Source organism: Pelophylax lessonae, assembly GCF_965119305.1.
Source record: "Pelophylax lessonae genome assembly, chromosome: 12".
NCBI classification, from domain to species: domain Eukaryota; kingdom Metazoa; phylum Chordata; class Amphibia; order Anura; family Ranidae; genus Pelophylax; species Pelophylax lessonae.
This window is the reverse complement of record NC_138779.1, coordinates 1478333-1501217: the sequence shown is the minus strand read 5'-3', so window position 1 is coordinate 1501217 and position 22885 is coordinate 1478333. Positions and strand designations below refer to the sequence as shown.

Here is a 22885-nt window from a genome sequence, read left to right as displayed (position 1 = left end):
TCTTTCTCTCAGTCCTCTCTCTCTGATCCCCGCTCGCCTTCTGCTATAGCATTCCCATGTTGCACACTGTGTGTGTCGTCTGCTAGTTGCTCCTCTCCAGTCTGGACTCCGCCCACCTTCCTGCTGCTCCACGCTGTGCAGCAGATGTGAGGTCTGCACCCGGGACTCCCACAATATATACACATGAACCCGGGAGTGACTGCTGATGACGTCTTTCCCCCACAATATATACACATGAACCGGGAGTGACTGCCGATGACGTCTTTCCCCCACAATATATACACATGAACCGGGAGTGACTGCCGATGACGTCTTTCCCCCACAATATATACACATGAACCGGGAGTGACTGCCGATGACGTCTTTCCCCCACAATATATACACATGAACCGGGAGTGACTGCCGATGACGTCTTTCCCCCATGATATATACACATGAACCGGGAGTGACTGCTGATGCCGTCTTTCCCCCACAATATATACACATGAACCGGGAGTGACTGCTGATGCCGTCTTTCCCCCACAATATATACACATGAACCGGGAGTGACTGCTGATGCCGTCTTTCCCCCACAATATATACACATGAACCGGGAGTGACTGCTGATGCCGTCTTTCCCCCACAATATATACACATGAACCGGGAGTGACTGCTGATGCCGTCTTTCCCCCACAATATATACACATGAACCGGGAGTGACTGCTGATGCCGTCTTTCCCCCACAATATATACACATGAACCGGGAGTGACTGCTGATGCCGTCTTTCCCCCATGATATATACACATGAACCGGGAGTGACTGCCGATGACGTCTTTCCCCCATGATATATACACATGAACCGGGAGTGACTGCTGATGACGTCTTTCCCCCACAATATATACACATGAACCGGGAGTGACTGCTGATGGCGTCTTTCCCCCACAATATATACACATGAACCGGGAGTGACTGCCGATGACGTCTTTCCCCCACAATATATACACATGAACCGGGAGTGACTGCCGATGACGTCTTTCCCCCATGATATATACACATGAACCGGGAGTGACTGCTGATGGCGTCTTTCCCCCATGATATATACACATGAACCGGGAGTGACTGCCGATGACGTCTTTCCCCCATGATATATACACATGAACCGGGAGTGACTGCTGATGACGTCTTTCCCCCATGATATATACACATGAACCGGGAGTGACTGCCGATGACGTCTTTCCCCCATGATATATACACATGAACCGGGAGTGACTGCTGATGACGTCTTTCCCCCATGATATATACACATGAACCGGGAGTGACTGCTGATGACGTCTTTCCGGTTCACTTGTTGCCTCCTGGGATCTCTCATACCTGCAATACCTCCAATGTGAAGCGAACGCTGAATAAAAGCCCCTCAAAATCTGCAGGAGTTAGCGAGCGTTGTCATAGACTTCTGTGGAGAGATTGGAAGTGCTTTGAAGCACCAAGAAAGTGACGTGGGGGGGGGGGGGGGGGATAATTTTTGATGTGTGACCGGGACTGTGAGGTGACCATTTTATTTAGTGGGTGGAGCTTTGATTGGCAATCCGAGCACTTTAAAAAAGCGTCCAATGCCAGATATTGAAGCAAAGTGTGAGTGAGCTCTGAATGTTTTGGCTGAAGTGTCGCTTTATGGAAATGATATTTTCTAGAAGAGTTCTAATGCTGCAGAAGTGCTGAACAATCGGGAATTGCATTGTGTGAAATGTCTGTGATTTTCCCCCAGAGCGAGCAAGAGCAGAAAGGAGAGTCGTACTGGTACACCGTCACCGCCTCCATTGTCACCAGAATTGTGGACAATATTGAAGTAAGTAAAAGCTCTGAGATAATGAACACAACCCTCATACCCAGCACACTATGGAGATCATTCCTCTGCAGTCTGGGCTATGATGGATCGCTCACAATATGCAATGAAATCGCTTTGTGATCACTCAGTTATTTCCATTCTTCTTCTTTACTGCAGCTGAAAATCCAGGACGTCCACCTGAGGTTTGAAGATGGAGTTACGGATCCATCGCACCCATTCGCCTTTGGAGTCTGCATTAAAAATGTGTCTGTCCAGAATGCCACTCATGAGCCTGTAAGTGCAAAATCGGCACCATGTCCTGGCCAAAAATTGGCGCCATGTCCTGGCCAAAAATTGGCGCCATGTCCTGGCCAAAAATCGGGGCCGTGTCCTGGCCAAAAATCGGGGCCGTGTCCTGGCCAAAAATCGGGGCCGTGTCCTGGCCAAAAATCGGGGCCGTGTCCTGGCCAAAAATCGGGGCCGTGTCCTGGCCAAAAATCGGGGCCGTGTCCTGGCCAAAAATCGGGGCCGTGTCCTGGCCAAAAATCGGGGCCGTGTCCTGGCCAAAAATCGGGGCCGTGTCCTGGCCAAAAATCGGGGCCGTGTCCTGGCCAAAAATCGGGGCCGTGTCCTGGCCAAAAATCGGGGCCGTGTCCTGGCCAAAAATCGGGGCCGTGTCCTGGCCAAAAATCGGGGCCGTGTCCTGGCCAAAAATCAGGGCCGTGTCCTGGCCAAAAATCGAGGCCGTGTCCTGGCCAAAAATCGAGGCCATGTCCTGGCCAAAAATCGGGGCCGTATTCTGGTCACTTTATATAAGGGATTTTTGAAACCATTTAAAGAGGAAGTAAACCCTCCTCTGCAAGTTGTAGCTATAGATGATCCTATGATAAGGCCTCCCTATAGGTACTGTAAATATCTCCTAAACATGTACCGTTTAGGAGATATTTACCTTACATGCATCCAGTGACGTCACTGGGGCATGCGCTCTGAAGGAATGGCTGCTGGTGCAGTTTCTTCAGAGACCCGTGCCGCGACTGTCGGCTCGCGTGCGCAGGAGTGACGTCACCGCGGCTCCGGCCAATCAGATGTCCGGATGCCGCGATCCCAGAAGACGGGCGACTGGACATGTCGCCCATCATCCAGCTAAGCGGGCGGCACGGCGAGGGCTCGTTCTAAGGTAAGTATTTCATAATGAGCTAGTATGCGATGCATACTAGCTCTTTGTGTTTCTCTTGCAGGGTCAAAAAGAAAAAAAAAAAAAAAAAAAAAAGGGTTTACAACCTCTTTAACCACTTAAGGACCAGGCCATTTTTTGCAATTTGGCACTGCGTGACTTTAACTGGTAATTGTGCAGTCATGCAACACTGTAACCAATCAAAATGAATGCCCTTTTTTTCCCGCAAATAGAGCTTTCTTTTGGTGGGCGTAAAATTGGCTGTTTCCATCTGAATTCCGGGTTGGCCAGTGAATGGGGGAAGTACGGGCTCTGTAGAAGTGGTGGGCTCCCAATCAGTATTTGCAAGCACATCAGGAAGGACACTATGGGCTCTACGGGTTTGTCTTCAAATTCTTGGTGGCTACTTGTGCTAGCCAACGCACCAGCTTGAACTGCACTTATGGGACTCGCCACCTCACCAAGTGTTACTGCAGTGCTGGTTTGACTATGACCAGTGTGTACTAGGCCTCTGGTGCTTGCCAGTTCACCAGAAGGTTGAGCGGTTCTAGTACCGACACTCTGCTGCATACGAGAACCCTGCAATTGCTGCACATCAACAACAGAAGAACGGGGTTGGGTACACCTGACCTTAGCAGGGACCACTACTACGTCATCAGAGCTATCAGTCAGGGTGCCGCTGCTCTCTACAGGTTCCAATACTGAGCCTGAATCTGACAGTGAGTCTTCCCCTTCGCTCTTATCTGACATGCTCAGCATAGTGTAGGCCTCTTCATTAGTGTACCTCTGTTTGGACATTTTGGCCAATAAATTTATAGGTGCCTAGTGGGACTCACAGGTAATAAAGCACCTGGTTGTCAAGGACTGTTTGAACCGCTACCAAAAAATGTAACTGCTAGTGCTAGCAGAGATCAGACCTGACTCTAACGTTGCTGTTTAGTGTACTGTGTATTGGAAGTGACAGAAATCTATTGATACTGCACTTCTTGGGGTGGTGGGCACAGAGGGGCTAGGTGGTAGGTGTCGGGGCTCACCCTGCTAATGCTGCATTTTGGGAACACTAAACTATTGGGGACCCTAGTATAGTTCTGATCAGATCAAAGATATTGATCCATTCAGACACTATACTAGTAATGGAGGTGTTTAGTGTGTTAAGTCACTGGCAATCAAAGGGTTAAAATGTAATACTAAATATGTGATGGGAAATCTGGAGTGACGCTAACTAATGTTAACGGTAACTGATGTCACCGGTGACACTAATACAGTGATCAAAGAAAAGACCTGTACACTATAATAGTGACACTGTGATAGGGCAATGAAGGGGTTAACTGGGGGGTGATCAGGGGGTTAAATCTTTATTAGGAGATATATGGCGGGGACCCTAAAATTATCTGGGACTGCCACTAAACTACCACTAACTGTCTCCAACACTAACTGGCGTCACCCAAGACACTAATACACTGATCAGTAAATTATCTGTATACTGTATGCAGTGACAATGTGACAGGGAGTGAAAGGGTTAATGGGGGGTGATCAGGGGGTTAAATGTGTGCCTATGTGTACTGGTGTCAGTGTAGTGCTTGTGTACTCACAGTTGATGTTCTCTCCTCTCACGCTGGAACTGAAAAGGGCACCAGGAGAGCAGATTGCATCATTCCCTGTGCCTGTGATTACATTACAGGGGCTCAGGACGTTCTGCAATTGGTCAGAACCGATCACCAGGTCCAGTCCATAAATCATTGGCCTGGACCTGATGACTGATCAGTTCTGAACCAAATCAGATCATTGTGGGGACAGCGGGCGCGCGCTCCATAGCCCCATGCGCGACTGACGTACAGTTACGTCGATTCGCGCAATCTAGTCAAACTGCGTCGGGTGGCAGGTAACTGGTTAAGTTGCTGCATTGCTGTACATTCACTGTGGCAGGGCAGGCTCTGTGTGTGTATATACACTATATTACCTACAGTATTGGGGCACTGACCTTTACACGCACATGAAATTAAATGGCATCCCAGTCTTCAGAAGGCCTGGCTCGCAGTCTTTGATCAAATTCATCCAAAGTGTAACGGGTTGAGGTCAGGACTCTGTGCAGGCCAGCCGAATTCCTTCACCCCAAACTCACTCATCCATGTCTTTATGGACCTTGCTTTGTGCACTGGTCCATATCATTTGGTGGAGGGGGGATTATGGTGTGGGGTTGTTTTTCAGGGGTTGGGCTTGGCCCCTTAGTTCCAGTGAAGGACCTTGCTTTGTGCACTGGTGCGCAGTCATGTTGGAACAGGGAGGGGCCATCCCCAAACTCCTCCCACAAAGTTGGGAGCATGAAATTGGCCAAAATGTCTTGGTATGCTGACGCCTTAAGAGTTCCCTTCACTGGAACTAAGGGGCCAATCCCAACTGCTGAAAAACAAACCCCCACACTATAATCCCCCCACACCATAATCCCCACACCATAATCCCCCCTCCACACCATATTCCCCCCTCCACCAAATGATTTGGACCAGTGCACAAAGCAAGGTCCATAAAGACATGGATGACTGAGTTTGGGGTGGAGGAACATGACTGGCCTGCACAGAGTCCTGACCTCAACCCCATACAACACCTTTGGGATGAATTAGAGTGGAGACTGCGAGCCAGGCCTTCTCATCCAACATCAGTGCCTGACCTCACAAATGCTCTTCTGGCAGAATAGTCAAACATTCCCATAGACACTCCTAAACCTTGTGGACGGCCTTCCCAGAAGAGTTGAAGCTGTTATAGCTGCAAAGGGTGGAGCCAACCCAATATTGAATCCTACGGACTAATGCCCCGTACACACGTGCAGATTATCTGCAGACTTTTGTCTGCAGACTTACCAAAACCATATAATATGAGGTCAAACCTAAACACTTTCAATTTGTATGCAATTCGGCAGGCCCTTGCACTACATAGAAAAGGTAAGTCTGCAGACAATCTGCACGTGTGTATGGGGCATAAGACTGGGATGCCATTAAACTTCATGTGTGTGTAAAGGAGGCGTCCCAATACTTTTGGTAAGTGTGTGTGTGTGTGTATATATATATATATATACACACACTGGGCCTGGTGCAGGGATTTTTGTCCACTTTGATGAAGGTGCATTTTGCGCAGTGTTCTCAGTCCTCGCTGTGATTTGTTTTTCTTTCTAGGTGGAGAAATTAATGAGGAAGAAACAATTGGAAGTTGAAGATTTCAGTGTCTATTGGGATGTAAGCAGCACTTTATTGGGTGATCTTCCTCCGGCGGAGCTACAGGTGAGGAGAGGTCAATATGTCATTCATAGGGAATCCATTGATTAGGAAGATGATGTGCCGTGTACTCAGAGGAGCCGCTGAGGATTTGTGATTTTTATCCCAGCTCTGTCTATAAGCGCTCTATAGGCTGGGAAGAGGTGGGAATATACAGGGGTAAGTTCTGGTTGAAATGTCCATATAGTTCAAGCATGGGCTGATTGCTGGACAATGGAGAAATACTGGCTGTAGAAGGCTGCAAGAGAGCTACGAGGAACTCTGTGGAAATGTATAAGAAGAGAAAAAGAAGAGCAGCGCCATCTAAGTGCAATATAAAAGATACATTTAATAACAGACTGGGATGGGCATGATAAACCGGCATGTAAAGGGTTCATCCACTGGGAGTGGGACGAGTGGGAGGACGAGCAGCGGGTATCCGGGGAATCTTCGCTGGTTCCAGCTGTACTGGTGGCTCCCAGCACTTCCGGGTACGCGGTGTCCCTCAGAGAAGAGCCGCTGACTTCACTTCTGGGTAGAAGGTGGAGCGGGAGGTGCGCGCCTTCGAAGCATGTATGCTTCTTCCTCAGGCAATCCCCGGATCCCCACTGCTTGTCCTCTCACTGGAGTGGATGAACCCTTTACATGCCGGTTTATCATGCCCATCCCAGTCTGTTATACTGTACTTAGATGGCGCTGCTCTCCTTTTTCTCTTGTTGTACACTACACTATAAAATCTTCCGCCTAGGGGGGGGGGAAGCTTCAGTATAAAACCTTCTGCCTGGGGGGGGGGGGGGGGAAGCTTCAGTATAAAATCTTCTGCCTGAGGGGGGGGAAGCTTCAGTATAACATTTTCTGCCTGGGGGGGGGGAAGCTTCAGTATAAAATCTTCTGCCTGGGGGGGGGGGGGGGGAAGCTTCAGTATAAAATCTTCTGCCTGGGGGGGGGGAAGCTTCAGTATAAAATCTGCCTGGGGGGGGGGAAGCTTCAGTATCAGTATAAAATCTTCTGCCTGGGGGGGGGGAAGCTTCAGTATAAAATCTTCTGCCTTGGGGGGGGGGGGGGGGGGAGCTTCAGTATAAAATCTTCTGCCTGGGGGGGGGGGGAGCTTCAGTATAAAATCTTCTGCCGTGGGGGGGGGGGGGCTTCAATATAAAATCTGCTGGGGGGGGCTTCAGTATAAAATCTGCTGGGGGGGCTTCAGTATAAAATCTTCTGCTGGAGGGGGCTTCAGTATAAAATCTGCCTGGGGGGGGGCTTCAGTATAAAATCTGCCTGGGGGGGCTTCAGTATAAAATCTTCTGCCTGGGGGGGGGGGGGTTTACTAAAACTGGAGAGTGTAAAATCTGGTGCAGCTTTGCATAGAAACCAACCAGCTTCCAGGTTTTATTGTATTGCCCCTCCCACCCTCTCCAAAGCCCAGCACACCAGTGAGCACTGGAGGGGAGAGCAGAGAGCTGGTGACTGACAGTCCTGGCTTTTTGCTGAGAGCGGAGGGGGAGAACTGAGCAATCAGTGGTGTTTGATCGCTCAGTTCTCACTACAGAGCCAGGGGAGGACAGATCGTTGCATTCACCTAGGTAAGTATAAATGGGTTTCTCTTTCATTCATTGATGGGCACAGCTCCTTATCTTCTTGACCATTGGGTTATACTGCCCCCTACATGTGTAGGACATTAGGCAGGAAAAAGCTTGCCTACGCCTATGTGGCAGTCCCAGGGGGGTATACTCCCCACTCTCAGCTATGGGCCTTCTACTGCCTAGTCAGGAGTAAAGACCATGTCCTTTCTGGGTTCTCTTGTCCTGGCAATTTTTTCCCTTTTTTGAATGGAACTTTTTCCCATCTTTGTTCCTGTGAGAATCTACAATCAACTGGATAATCTAGATCCAGAGGGTACCCCCCAGTCACCAGCAAGCGCACGCAGGCCTCAGCCCTGTGCTAGGTCGGCTGTGACATAGCCCCACTGGACGGGGGCTGGCCTGTAAGGCCGCATAGGACCTGACCTCGACCTGAGTCACAGCGTTCCTAGATGTGGGCCCCTCCCTGAGACAGTGGGACCCCCGGTTTCCCCTCCTTCCCCCAAACCCCTCTAAATTTTCGGTGGTCACTGTGGGTCTTCCGGTCCCCCCCCCCCCCCTCATCCCTAGGTGAGGTTATGGGCTGGCTTTTGCCACATGCTCTTAAGGGGGGGCTTTTTTGAGCCACCCTGGGGGTTGGTGCCTAGGGCAGGGATGTACTCTGGGCTCCCTGCTGCAGTTGTTGGGCTGGGGGTGCGGATGGTTTACAATCCACGCCTCACGTGGCTGGAAATTTAGGCAGAGACATAGCAGCCTACTGGTCCAAAGCTATGTGGGGCTTCCCCAGTGAGGGTGGCTGACTACCCTCCGTTTGGGCATCCTCTCCTCCCCTCTGCTGCCCCTGGGTGGTCCGCTCGTGGGCAAGTGGCTGGGCGTCCACAAAAATTTAGGCTGCGGCCGAGTCGGGCATCTCCATTGGGGGGTGGCCCCAGGCCCCAGTGGGCATAGCTGAAGCCCCCACTCTCCTTATGGGCATCTGCCTGGCTGGCATACGTGCACCTGTGGGTGGGCATCCACAAAAATTTACTTAGGCCATGCGGCTAGCCTGGCGCCTCCCTTGGAAGGGGTGGCGCTGTGGCTGCCATTATTGTGTAGGGCACCTGCCCCATTTTTAGCACTGCCGGATCATCAGGGTACCCGAATCACGGCGGGGGGCCACCTTTTTAGTGGGCTATTTCCTATTATGCGGGCCTCTATGGAGGGGCTTGGAGGGCGACTTGTTTTTTACCGGGGTCCAGTAGGTGGTTCATTTGTGGGCCCTTGGTCAGCGTCCCCTTTGCGGGATTGCAGTCAGCGGCCCTTCCCTGATTGTTTTCTGGGTGAGCTTAGTATATAGCGCCTCCCCGCCTTTCCCTGCCTCCTCTATCTTCTCAGATCCTAAATCTGATTCAGCCGCTGCAGACGCGAGTCCCCTTACTGGGTCTGCGTCCACGCACCCTGAGTGTCAGATAGTGAGGATGATTCCTCTGCTCCTCTAGTTGCGCAAGAAAAGGCACAGGTGGATGCACTGATTGTGTCAGTGCGTGAAAATTTTAAACTGAAGGATGCGGCTGATGCTGCGTCAGTGGCGCCGGTCCCTTTTGGCATCCACAGGCCCTCCAAAGTGGAGAGGGTGTTCCCCTTTCCCACTTACTTTGACAACATTGTCACAAAACAGTGGGGTTGTCCAAAACAAACTTGTGGTCACTATGCATTTTGCTATGCGGTATCCTTATGAGGATTCCCTGCTTAAAAAGTGGAGGTCCCACCTGTAGTGGATTCGCCGGTTTCCAGGTTAAATAAAGCTTCCTTAATTCCGGTTGAGGAGTCCCCGGCTTTTAAAGATCCTGCTGATAGGTGGGTGGAGGCTTCGGCCCGCCATCTGTTCGCTGTGGCTGGTTTGGCACTTAGACCGGTATTTATATTGCCCTGGTGTCAAACTCTAACCGAGTGGGCTAAACATTTACGCCGGGACCTGGATGGGAAACCGCTTCCCCCCTACCTTTGCGGAGCTGGGGACCTGTTGGTTCAGGAGCTTCAGTTTATCTGTGATGCCTCTTTGGATGCGGCTCTTTTCATTTGTAGGCTGTCTGTACCCACAGTGGTCCTACGGGGTATTACCTGGCTGAAATGCTGGTCTGCAGACGAGACTTCTAAGAAGGCCTTATCTAATCTCCCCTTTGTAGGGGATCTCCTGTTTGGAGTTTACTTGGATGACTTCCTCCTGGTGAGTACTCTTTTTCCGCAGGCTTCTAAGGGCAAGGGGCCCTGTGGTAGACGTGGGCCATTCTTCTCGGCTGATAAGAGGCCTTTTCGTCCCTCAGGGTCTCAGTCATTCGGTCCGGCTACTAGATCGAGTTTCGGTCTTAACCTCTGGAAATGTTCTACCCTTCCAACCTGTACTTGTCCCCAAATCACTTACGGGGGTCTCTGGGGTAGTGCAAGACTTGTTACTTCAAGAGGTGATTGTCCTGGTTCCGATTTTGGAACGTTTTCAGGGGTTTTACTCAAGCCTCTTTACAGTTCCCAGGAAGGAAGGCAAGGTACGTCCAATTTTGGACCTCAAGGCACTAAACTGCTTTGTGAGGGTTCAGAAGTTCCAAATGAAGTCCATTCACACGGTAGTGACGTCCTTACCTCTGGGATTTTCTAGCTTCTTATCGACATCAAGGATGCCTACCTTCACATTCCAATATGTGTCGGTCACCAGCGCTTCCTCCCCTTTACCATGGGCAAGGAGCATTATCAGTCTCATTATCGCCTCTGCTCTTCGGCTCTTCACAAACGCGTTGGCCCCGTTGCTAGCATTGTTGCATCAGCGGGGGGGAAATGGTCCTGGGGTACCTGGACAATCTTTTTTTTTGCGAGCGGAGTCTCTGACTGCTCTAATGGACAACTTGCAGATTACTCTGCGAACTCTGGGGAAGTTCGGTTGGATTCTGAACCTTCAGAAGTCTGCTCTGGTTCTGTCCACAAAACTGGACTATCTGGGTCTGACTCTGGATTTGGCCTCAGCCAGAGTATTTCTTTCTCTGGAAAAACTCCAGAAATTGCAGAAGGCATTTCAGCTTCTGTTGTCCAGCAGACGGTCATCCCTCTGGACTTGCATGCAGGTGCTGGGCCTGATGGTGTCTACCTTCGAGGTGGTTCTGTTTGCACAGTTCCCCACGAGATCTCTGCAAAAAGAGATTCTGGTGAAATGAGGCAAGAATCCAGTCTCTAGCAATCTGATCCTGTTGAGCCAGGGTACAAGAGGGTCCCTGATCTGGTGGCTTTGTTCTCCGGCACTTCGACAGGGAAAATCCTTCTCCCCCCTGTACTAGACGGTTGTCACAACAGATGCCAGCCTGTCCGGGTGGGGAGGCGTCCTCGGCACAGATTGTGCTCAGGGGGTCTGGACTCTGGAAGCATCCAGACTGCCGATCAATGTGCTGAAACTCTGAGCGTTCAGACTTTGTCTGGATCATTGGACAATTTGTCTTTAGGGGTGTCCAGTACGAATTCAATCAAATAGTGCCATGGCTGTTGCCAAATCAATCACCAAGGGGGTATAAGAAGTGTCCTGGGGGCTCGAGAAGTAGTCGGCGTTCTAAGGTGGGCAGAACGATTCGTTCCAGACCTCTCTGCTGTACACATTCCAGAGTTGGAAAATTGGCAAGCCAATTACCTCAGTTTACAGACGTTGGACCAGGGGGAATGGTCACTTCATCCGGAAGTGTTTCATTAGTTGTGTCTCTCCTGTGGGGTACTCCTGAGGTGAACCTGTTGGCCCCTCGTCTCAACAGGAAGGCACAGAGATTTGTTGCACGGACTCGGGATCCTCTGGCAGACTCCACAGATGCATTAGTGGCTTCTTGGAGTCACTATCATCTGATTTACACCGTGTCCCGTCCCCCCCCATCCCCCCTCTCAAACTTCTGCCAAGACTCCTGTGCAGGATCGAGGCTGAAGTAATTCCGGTTATTCTAGTGGCTCCAGACTGGCCTCCCTGGTCTTGGTACGCCAATCTGGTATGGCTGGTCGCCGATGCTCCTTGGAGACTTCCTCTCAGGGAAGATCTGCTGCCCCAGGGCCAATCTTCCATCCTGCTTTACTGTACAGTTGTTGGCTTTAACGGCTTGGCTGTTAAAAGCCAGGTGCTGAAGGATAGAGGTTTGTCTGAATCGGTGATTCCTATGCTGTGAAAGGCTAGAAAATCCACCTCTAGGAAAATCTACCTTCGTACTTTGAAGTGACGTACATTCCGTGGTGTGAGTCTCTCAGGGTTCTCCATCACTCCTTTTCAGTGGCTTGGATCTTTGCTTTCCTCCAACAGGGGGTTGAGCAGCGCCTGGCCTTGAGTACCATCAAGGGCCAAGTTTTGGCCTTGGCGGTTTTCTTTCAACATCCATTGGCCACACATTCCTTGGTGTGTACCTTTTTATCCAGGGAGTTCGACACTTGGCTCCTCCGGTGCGGTCTCCATTGCCGCCTTGGGACCTCAATTTGGTTTTGTCAGTTCGCCAGAAACCTTCCTTCAAAAATATTTGTGAGGTTCCCCTGCTTATGTTGTCCCAGAAGGTGGTCTTTTTGTGGCTTTTACTTCTGCGCGCAGGGCATTGGAGCTGGCGGCGTTGTCTTGTGGTTCACAGAGATGAGGTGGTTCTTCGCCCCTGTCCATCGTTCCTTCCAAATGTCGTCTCTGATTTCCAATTGAATGACGACATTGTGTTGCCTTCCCTATGTCCCAGGCCTAAACATCCTGAGGAAATTGCCTTGCAATCCCTGGATGTGGTTCGGGCAGTCAGGGGGTATCTGGCAGCTACGGAGTCTTTTAGGAAGTCAGACTCACTATTTGTCCCCACGAATGGACCTCGGAAAGGGTTGGCTGCTTCTGCTGCGACCATTTCCAGATGGATCAGACAGATAGTGATTCAGGCCTATTCTATTAAGGGTCAGGTTCCTCCTTTCCCTGTCAAGGCGCACTCCACTCGTATGCTTAGTGCCTCCTGGCCCTCCCGTAATCAGGCGTCAAGTTCTATAAAGTGGATGTGTTGGCATCTGCGGAGGCTTCTTGCGGCCGCAAGGTTTTGCAGGCTGCTGTTTAGAGGACCCGGTCCTCTTTAAGGGTGTATTGTTTTTTTTTTTTTTTTTTTTTTTTTTTTTTTTCAGGTGAGCTCTAGTTTATGGTTGAGCTCCATGTTACCTGGTTGGCTATGGTTTAGCCTTGGGAATTTTTTCTTGTTGTTCCTACTCCTCATGTTTGACACTGCTTTGGGATGTCCCAATGGTCAAGAAGATCAGGAGCCGTGTCTGTCAATGAACATCAGAGAAATAGGTTTTACTGCAAGTCAAAAATCCCATTTTTTTTTTTTTTTTAACCCCAAACTTCTCTTTTAAGATACTTGTGAGTCCATTGAAGAGTGCAGTGACCACCTGCTGACCTGCATTTGACCTAAGGGCTTTTGTTTGCTTTAGGTGAGTTTTGCATTCCCGTTAGTCTACAGGAATCCAAAACCTGCTTGAAGCTGGTGAGCTTCAGGTCAGGGGATTGTCTGCTTCAGGTTAGTGGATTGTCTGCTGCAGGTCAGGGGATTGTCTGCTGCAGGTCAGGGGGTTGTCTGCTGCAGGTCAGGGGGTTGTCTGCTGCAGGTCAGGGGGTTGTCTGCTGCAGGTCAGGGGGTTGTCTGCTGCAGGTCAGGGGGTTGTCTGCTGCAGGTCAGGGGATTGTCTGCTGCAGGTCAGGGGATTGTCTGCTGCAGGTCAGGGGATTGTCTGCTGCAGGTCAGGGGATTGTCTGCTGCAGGTCAGGGGATTGTCTGCTGCAGGTCAGGGGATTGTCTGCTGCAGGTCAGGGGATTGTCTGCTGCAGGTCAGGGGATTGTCTGCTGCAGGTCAGGGGATTGTCCACTGCAGGTCAAATGCACCATTTAATGAATTTGAAATGATCTCAGAAGTGTCTAATACAGATTCTATTGACATAAGGCCAAAGCCTGCCCACATAAAACCACAGCAGCATCAACCTACTTCAAATTGCTTCTGCACTTTTGCATTCCAGTTTGACTTAAATGGGAAGAAAAACTGTTTGGATGCAAAGAAAAAGCCCATCTACACCGGCCTTTCTAGCCCGGATCAGGTTAACTGGATCTGAGGTGTAATACTAACACAACAGACTAGAAGTACCTCTTTCACTTAAACCAGTTTGAACTGTTAATGGAGTCCCCCTTTAAATACTCTTTATAACCTGTCACTGTGTCTGTGTTATTCAGGATGCCATGGATAAAAGCATGGAGAGCCGCCAGCACCAGTATATCTTGGAACCAGTATGCACATCGGCACTACTAAAGAGAAACTGCTCCAAGGAGCCTCTGAGATCGCGGCACCAGCCACGGATAGAGTGCGACATTTGTCTGAAGACCATACCGCTCACTTTGTCTCAGGTAGGGAAATCTATGTTCCTGTCCTGTTATCATGGCCACCACTTCCAAGGAATACCAGAGAGTATGGTCTGTGAGTGTACAGTATGAAGCTGATCACATGACTGCTGATCGCTCAGTTCTTGGGTCCCCTATGAGCACAGAGCAGTGACTGTCAGTCTCCGGCTCTCTGCCCTGCCCCTCCAGCGCTCACTGGAGTGCCTGGCAGTGGAGGGGGAGGGAGCGGCTGGCTAAGGATTTCAGCAGTGTGCTAAAAGGCTGAGCCAGCTGCCAGTCATGCATCTAAGTGGATTCTGACGCTGTGTGCAGGAGTCTGGCCGGACGCAGAGAATGGGTTCCTGGGCATTGTGACTATGTACTAGACATTTCTGCCTATAGAGCTGCTGCCGGTCAGGGCACATTTTTAAGTAAGCCTCATCAGTGCCCATCAGTGCAGCCTCCTCATCAGTGCCCGTCAGTGCAGCCTCCTCATCAGTGCCCGTCAGTGCAGCCTCCTCATCAGTGCCCGCCAGTGCAGCCTCCTCATCAGTGCCCGCCAGTGCAGCCTCCTCATCAGTGCCCGCCAGTGCAGCCTCCTCATCAGTGCCCGCCAGTGCAGCCTCCTCATCAGTGCCCGCCAGTGCAGCCTCCTCATCAGTGCCCGCCAGTGCAGCCTAGTCATCAGTGCCCATCAGTGAAGAAGAAAATTATTTATTTGCTAAATTTTATAATGGAAGCTTAGAAAAACGTTTTTTTTTTTTTTTTTTTCAAAATGAATGTGTGAAAAGGCCCATCCAGTGCTGAGGTTAATGATGACTACTCTCAGTATGAAGTATTATTTCTCCCCGGTAGACGCGGGACCTGTAGAAGTCTCTGGGGATCCTCAAATACTGGGGCAGATTGAGGGGAGAGTGGCTCAAACTTCTGGAAGGCAACACAGAATAGAATATCATTCACACACTCCCCTCCCCCTCTCCAGGATTCCGTTCTCAGTGGAGCACTCTGTAATACTTTGTTTTCTGCATAGCACAGAGGAAAGTTGGTAATTGCAGTATAACAAGTCTTGCTCTATATTTGTCCTTCAGGCACAATATCAGCAAATTATGGAGTTTGTGGACGAGTTTGACAGAAAGGAACGACAGATGAAGTACAGAAAGTGGAGGCCGAAGGTTGGGGTGTCACAGCAGTAAGATTCCTCCTTCCTTCTCTTCATTAGAATATGTCCGGCTGTGTCTGAGAATAGCTGACACTTTGTCTTCTCCTCCAGCTGTGTCTGAGAATAACTGACACTTTGTCTTCTCCTCTGGCTGTGTCTGAGAATAGCTGACACTTTGTCTTCTCCTCCGGCTGTGTCTGAGAATAGCTGACACTTTGTCTTCTCCTCCGGCTGTGTCTGAGAATAGCTGACACTTTGTCTTCTCCTCCAGCTGTAGGGAATGGTGGCTCTTTGCACTGAACACAAACCTGTCTGAGATCCGAGAACAGAGACGCCGAATGAACCTGGATTTCCTCCTCCAGCGAGCGCGGGACGCCGTCTTCTATTGTGATAAACACTACACTCGCCTGAAAGGAACACCACTAGCAGCTGAGGACGAGGTATTCCTTGCTTCTATATCTTGCATCAGAGGTGTATGTACAGGGGTCACAAGGGTGGCAATTGTGACCCAGTCGGGGGCAGGATATAAAGGAACCTATCCCCTCCATTTTACTCCTGCAGCATTTTAGTGGCTGCAGGAGTAAAACGAAGGGGATCAATTCCGCAACCCCACCTATCCACCTCCTGCTGTGATGGGGCTCCTGTGTGCCCCAGCCCCCTCATACTTTTATAATGGAGAGCGGGGAAAGGAAATTACACATTTACGGGCCCCTTCCTTGTCCTAATGATTAGAGACAGTGAACTGTATTCATTCATAACCGAGGCATAGTAAACTGTATTAATAACTGAGGCATAGTAAACTGTATTCATAACTGAGGCATAGTAAACTGTATTCATTCATAACTGTGTTTCTATGCTTCAGTTTATGAATGAATGGGAAGTTCTGTACAGAGCTCTTCCTGTTCATTCATTCTGTACAGCTGAGGATGCAGAGATGGAGATTGGAGGCCGTGTCCTCAATCTTCTTTCTCAAAGGTGACACTTCAGAGTTCCGTTTAGACCCCCCGATATCTCATCAAAGCCCCCCAATGGGGCTACTAAAAAATTGTAAAAATAATAAAAAATAAAATTGTAAAAAAAATAAATAAATGGTAAAAAATAATTTAAAAATCAAAGTAACAAAAATAAATACTCCAGACACCAGTGGCGGAACTATCAGGGTTGCAGAGGTCACACTTGGGGGGTTCTTTATGATTGCATGCACAGGAGCCCTGAAGGTTCAAGTTACGCCTCTGTTTTTGCATAATTATAAAAGGTTTCAGTGCTGTATGAAGTTACGGAGTCCCAGCTACATGCAGTATACAGCGCTGTTTTTCAGGAGTAGGAAGTCCTTTCTCATCCTAATTCCGGGAAACAAAGTCATATTGGACAGATCGCTGCTCAGCCATTCACAGAAAGCCTTGTATTTTTATGAATGAAGACAAGGCCTCCTCTGATTGGCTGAGGTGGAGAGGCTGGCAGATGGCCCCATTATCTCCACCTCAGCCAATCAGAGGACGCTTTGTATTCATGAATAAAGATACAAGGCGTTCTCTGAATGGCTGAGCAGCGCTCAGTCTGATTGGACTTTGTTTTGGGAACAGGAAGACAATGAACAATATAAAGTAACACAAAACCCGGAGTCGGGTTATAAGTCTCATGAGGTACTCCGGAGTTTTCTGTTTATAGGAAAGGAGTTTTCTCTATCGTCCATTGACAGGCGCAGCTTCATATGGTCTTAGACCATTGGGTTTTGCTCCTCCCATCAGGAATGGGACACTAGGCAGGAAAAAGCTTTACCACGCCTATAGGGGCTGTCCTTGCAGGCATAACCCCACCCACTTTGCTACAGCATCAATTTGTTTCTGCCTAGTTTAGGAATAGGTCCTCGTTTCCTGCTGGGACTTCGGTCTTAGCTATAATAGGGATGCAGTTTCCACTCGGTGGACCGTGCCACCAAAGGTGGATCACCCGGTTTCCAGGATGAATAAGTCTACTGCGGTTCCAGTGGAAGAATCCCCGGCCTTTGCGGACCCTGTGGATAGAAGAGTGGAGTCTCTGTCTCGCCATCTACACGTGCCTGCGGGGTCCATTTTAAAACCAATATTTTGTGAATGTCATGGTGTCACAGACGGTTACTGAATGGGTGAAGTTACTGAGAGGTAACTTGGAAGCTGAACAGCTCCCCCCAGCTGTGCTAATGGCTCAAGCCCTGGTGTTCATGTGTGATGCCTCTCTGGATGCGCCTCTCCTAGTGGCCAAGGTGTCGGCAGAGGGGATTGCGATTAGACGCATGGTGTGGTTGAAAAGCTGGTCTGCGGACCAGGCTTCCAAAAAGGCCTCGACAGATCTTTACTATATGGGGGAGAGTTGCTTGGATCCTCTCTGGAGGAGTTGATCAAAGGTCTTACGGTGGGGAAGAGTACTCTTCTTCCTCAGCCCTCTAAGGGCAAGGTGCCACGTCCTAGACGGGGGACTTCCTTCACTGCTCATGAGCGTTTTTTTTGTACCTCTGGGTCGCAAGAAAAAGGGAAGCCGTTTAGGTCTTCTGGGAGTGTCAAGAAGCCATGGTCAGGTAAATCAAAGCCCGGCCAGTCCGGATCTGCGAACAAATCCTCGTCTGCATGATGGGGCGCCCTCATCCGCTTCTGGGGTGGGGGGGCGTCTTCGCTTCTTTCCGTAACCTTGGACTTCCTTTATTCAGGACAAATGGGTTCACAAACTGATCCGATCAAGGTATAAGATCGAATTCCACTCTCGTCCGTTGGACAGATTCTTCCCATCCAATCTTCATTTATCTTCAGACCGGTTAAGGGATCTTCGGGAGGCGATACAAGATCTGCTGTCGCAAGGGGTGATTGTACCAGTTCCCTCTCAGGAACACTTTCAATGGTTTTATTCAAACCCGTTTACTGTGCCCAGAAAAGAGGACAAAGTCCGTCCAGTTCTGGATCTCAAGGCTCTGAAATGCTTCGTGCGGGTACAGAGGCTTCGCATGGAATCCATTTGAATGGTAGTGTCGTCACTATACCAGGGAGACTTTTTGGCCACCATAGATATCAGGGACGCACATCTTCACATGCCTATCTACGCTGGTCACCAGCGGTTTCTACGTTTTGCCGAAGCAGAAGAACATTATAAATTTGTGCTGTTACCCTTTGGTCTCGCCTCCGCTCCCAGGGTTTTACCAAAGTACTGGCCCCGGTGTTGGCATTGTTGCGCCAACGGGGGATTGCAATACTGGGGTATCTGAACAATCCCCTATTGAGAGCAGACTCTCATTCAGCCCTGATGGGCGACCTGACAATCACTGTCAGCTCCCTGCAGGAGTTTGGGTGGGCCATCAATTTGAAAAAAATCCACCCTGATACCTTCCTTGAGACTGGTTTATCTGGGCCTGGCTCTGGATTCCCGCTTTGGTGAGGGTCTTTCTTCCCCCGGACAAGCTGCAGAAGTTGCAGGGGGTGATTTGGTTGTTGTTGGCAAACAATCTGTCCTCTCTGCGAACTTGCATGCGGGCCTTGGGTCTGATGGTTCCGTTTACTTAGTTCCATACCAGACTTTTGCAAAGAGAGATTCTGGTCATATGGAACAAGGATCCAAAGTCGTTAGACACTTTGATTCGGTCGAGTCACAACACAAGATCTGCTCTGTTATGGTGGCTTCATTCTCCAGCATTATGCCAGGGCAAGTCCTTTCTCCTGTTGTTTTGTATGGTGGTAACCACGGACGCCAGCCTGTCAGGCTGGGGCAGGGTGCTGGGGAAGTTCTGTGCTCAGGGAACCTGGAGAGTAGAAGAGTCCAAACTGCTGATAAATGTTTTGGAGCTCGGAGCAATAAAGCTTTGTCTGAGACACTGGACAACTCGTCTACAAGATTGTCCGGTTCGGATTCAATCAGACAATGCCAAGGTTGTGGCTTACATCAATCACCAGGGGGGCACCAAGAGTGTCTTGATGGCCAGGGAGGTGGCCGAAATGTTGGCCTGGGCAGAACAGTTTGGCCCAGCCATCTCTGCTCTGCACATCCCAGGTGTAGAGAGTGGTCCCTACACCCGGAGGTGTTTCATCTCCTGTGTGCCCGATGGGGGACACCCGAGGTCGATCTGTTTGCTTCTCGTCTCGACAAGAAGGAGCAGAGTTTCGTTGCCAGATCTCGAGATCCTCTGGCCGACGCCACAGACGCACTGGTGGCTTCTTGGGGTCGGTATCGGCTGATTTATGCCTTTCCTCCGCTGAAACTTCTGCCGAGACTTCTATGCAGGGTAGAGATGGAAAGGATTCCAGTCATTCTGGTGGCCCCAGACTGGCCTCGCCGGTCTTGGTACGCAGACCTGGTAAGGTTGGTCACCGATGCTCCTTGGAGACTTCCTCTCAGGGAAGATCTGCTGTCTCAAGGTCCAATCTTCCATCCTGCTTTACAGTCGCCTTGCTTTAACGGCGTGGCTGTTGAAAGCCAGGTGTTGAGGGATAGAGGTATTTCTGATTCTGTGATTCCTACGCTATTGAAGGCTAGGATGTCGACTACCAGGAAGATTTATCATCGTACGTGGAAATCGTACATTTCATGGTGTGAATCACCCTCGCTTGTTTTCGGTTTCTAGGGTTTTGGCCTTTCTGCAGAAAGGGGTTGAACAGCGGTTGGCTTTGGGCACTATCAAAGGCCAAGTGTCAGCCTTGGCTATATATTTTCAACGCCCATTGGCTATGCATGCCTTGATTTGTACCTTCATTCAGGGAGTGCGCCATATGACTCCTCCGAGGAGATCTCCGCTACCTCCATGGGATCTAAATCTGGTATTATCTCTTCTTGAAAAGCCTCCTTTTGAGAATATTCAGGAGATTTCTCTGCTTTCTTTGTCTCAGAAGGTTGCCTGTTTGGTGGCTATCACTTCTGCCCGCAGAGTGTCTCAACTGGTGGCGTTGTCCTGTCGTTCACCTTATTTGGTGGTCCACAGAGATAAAGTGGTACTTCGACCAAATCAATCTTTTCTCCCTAAGATGGTTTCTCATTTTCATTTGAATAAAGACATTGTGCTGCCTTCACTCTGTCCCAAGCATCCTAAGGAAATTGCCTTGCATTCTTTGGATGGGGTTCGGATGATCAGGGTTTACCTGGCGGCTACTGAATCTTTCAGAAAATCAGCTGCTCTTTTTGTGCTTACTTAGGAACCTCGTAAGGGATTGGCTGCATCTGCTGTGACCATATCCAGATGGATCAGGCAGACAGTTGTTCAGGCTTATTCGCTGAAGGATCAGGTTCCTCCTTTCCCAGTGAAAGGGAATTCTACTGGAGCGCTGAGTGCCTCTTGGGCTTTTCTCCATCAGGCGTCGGTGCTTCAAGTTTGCAAGGCTGCAACTTGGTCGTCTGTTCCCACGTTCACAAAATTCTACAAAGTTGATGTGTTGGCATCTTCGGATGCCGGCTTTGGCCACAAGGTTTTGCAGGCTGCTGTTTAAAGAGAATCTTTTTTGTTCTCTTTGAGGGTGTATGTGTTTGGTAGGTGAGCTCCAGTTGTTCCTGGTTGAGCTCCATGTTACCTGGTTGGCTAGGTTTAGCCTTTGGGGAGTTACGTTCTTCTTTGTGTTGTCTTCCCACCCCTCATGAAAATACTGCTTTTGGACATCCCAATGGTCTGAAGAAGATATGGAGCTGCGTCTGTCAAACGATGGAGAAAACTGGATTTTTGTACTTAGCGTAAAATCCTTTTCTCTGAAGTTCATTGACAGACGCAGCACCCCCCCCCCCCCTCTACTTCTGAGTGAAACGGGGTTTTTCTTCTTAACACTGCTTGCAACTGAACTAGATGCCGTAGCAGAGTGGGTGTGGTTATGCCTGCAGGGACAGCACACATAGGCGTGCTAAAGGTTTTTCCTGCCTTGTGTCCTATTCCTGATGGGAGGAACATAACCCAATGGCCTAAAGAATATATGGAGCTGCGTCTGTCGATGAACTTCAGAGATAAAATGATTTCACGGTAAGTACAAAAATCCATTTTTTTTTTTTTATTTTATCTTTTTTAATAACCTTACAAAATCATGTAATTTTATAATTCTGATGTATCCCCCCATAGTTCCCATTGTGTGAATTCTAATAATAGGCCTCTATTATATCCTCCAGCTGCAGTGAGTACACTGACACAGCACAGGATTGTGTGCCTAGGCGTTGGGCTTGTCCATTGTTCTAACATTATCCTAAATGTCACTTTTCAGGCTGAGTTGGATCGGATTGAGGAGGAACAATCGTTTGAAGAACTAAAGATTCTACAACAGCAAGTCCATGACCGCTTCAGGAGGCAGCAGGAACTGGCAGAGGTCTGAACCTGTTGAGTCACATGATCCATCAGCTGATGGGGACATCAGCAGCATTTTGTCTTCACATACGAGGTGGTATCAGAAAGTTTAGAGACAAGTTTTGTAACGCGCCAACAGATGGCAGCACAAGGCGGCGGTACGCACAGTCACAGGGAGCACCGATCTTTATAAGACCTCATCCTGAGTACTTTGGGAGCTGTGCAACTGGTGCTATTCTGACCACGCGTGTTACCACATCTGCTATTTCTTCATGGACCGCAAGTTAGGACAAAGAGAAAATGTGAAATTCTGCGTTAAACTGGGAAAATCTGCCACACAGACGTTTGACACGATTCGGTAAGTTTATGGCATTGCTGCAATGAGTGGCACACACTTCAAGAGAGGAAGAACATCGCTGGAAGATGACGAGAGATCAGGAAGACCTTCAATGAGCTCAACCCCCGAAAATGTCCAAACCATTCAGCAACTTGTGCATGATGATCGTCGGAGAACAGTCACGAATGACACTCGGAACACCTCGAAGGACTCATTGCTGAATTGTGTCAAACGTCTGTGTGGCAGATTTGTTTCATGCAGAATTTTTATGTTTGCTCTTTGTTTTAACTTTCTGTTCATTATGAAATCACAGACGAGGTAACGCACGTGGTCAGGACAGCACCAGTTACACAGCTCCCGATGTACACAGGACGATGTCTTATAGAGTAAGGGATATTATGCAGGCAGATAGTAGCTTTGTTAGAATAAGCTCCTCTTCCCTAAATACTTGATTTCAAAGAGGGGAAAGAGCAAGAGAAATGGGATTATTGCAGTGCAAAGAGATCCACAGCAAGATTTCCATTGATTAAAATATAAAACATTCAACCACTTAAGCCCCGGTAGATTTTACCCCCTTCCTGACCAGGGGGTATTTTGCGATTCGGCACTGCGTGACTTTAACGGACAATTGCGCGGTCGTGCGATGCTGTACCCAAACGAATTTGACGTCCTTTTTTCCCACAAACAGAGCTTTCTTTTGGTGGTAATTGATCACCTGTGCGATTTTTTTGATCATGCGCTATAAACAAAAAAAGAGCGACAATTTTGCAAAAATATTTTTCACATTTTTTTATATGAAATCCCCCGCCCCCCCCCCAAAAAAAAAAAATGTAAAAATCAAAATTTTTTAACATTTTCGTCCAATTTGTTTTCTGCTACATATGTTTGGTAAAAAAAATCACAATAAGCGTATTTTGATTGGTTTGCACAAAAGTTATTGAGTTTA

General features: G+C 49.1%; 1 protein-coding gene across 1 annotated transcript in view; it reads left to right on the top strand.

The window, feature by feature from the left end:
* VPS13D (vacuolar protein sorting 13 homolog D) overlaps window positions 1-22885 on the top strand; it is a 431274-nt gene that overhangs the window by 22294 nt on the left and 386095 nt on the right. The window contains exons 5-11 of the mRNA XM_082274036.1: window positions 1746-1826; window positions 1983-2099; window positions 6147-6251; window positions 14029-14199; window positions 15261-15361; window positions 15603-15771; window positions 21523-21624. Coding sequence (XP_082130162.1) covers window positions 1746-1826; window positions 1983-2099; window positions 6147-6251; window positions 14029-14199; window positions 15261-15361; window positions 15603-15771; window positions 21523-21624 — 846 coding nt within the window. The remainder of the gene's footprint in view (window positions 1-1745; window positions 1827-1982; window positions 2100-6146; window positions 6252-14028; window positions 14200-15260; window positions 15362-15602; window positions 15772-21522; window positions 21625-22885) is intronic.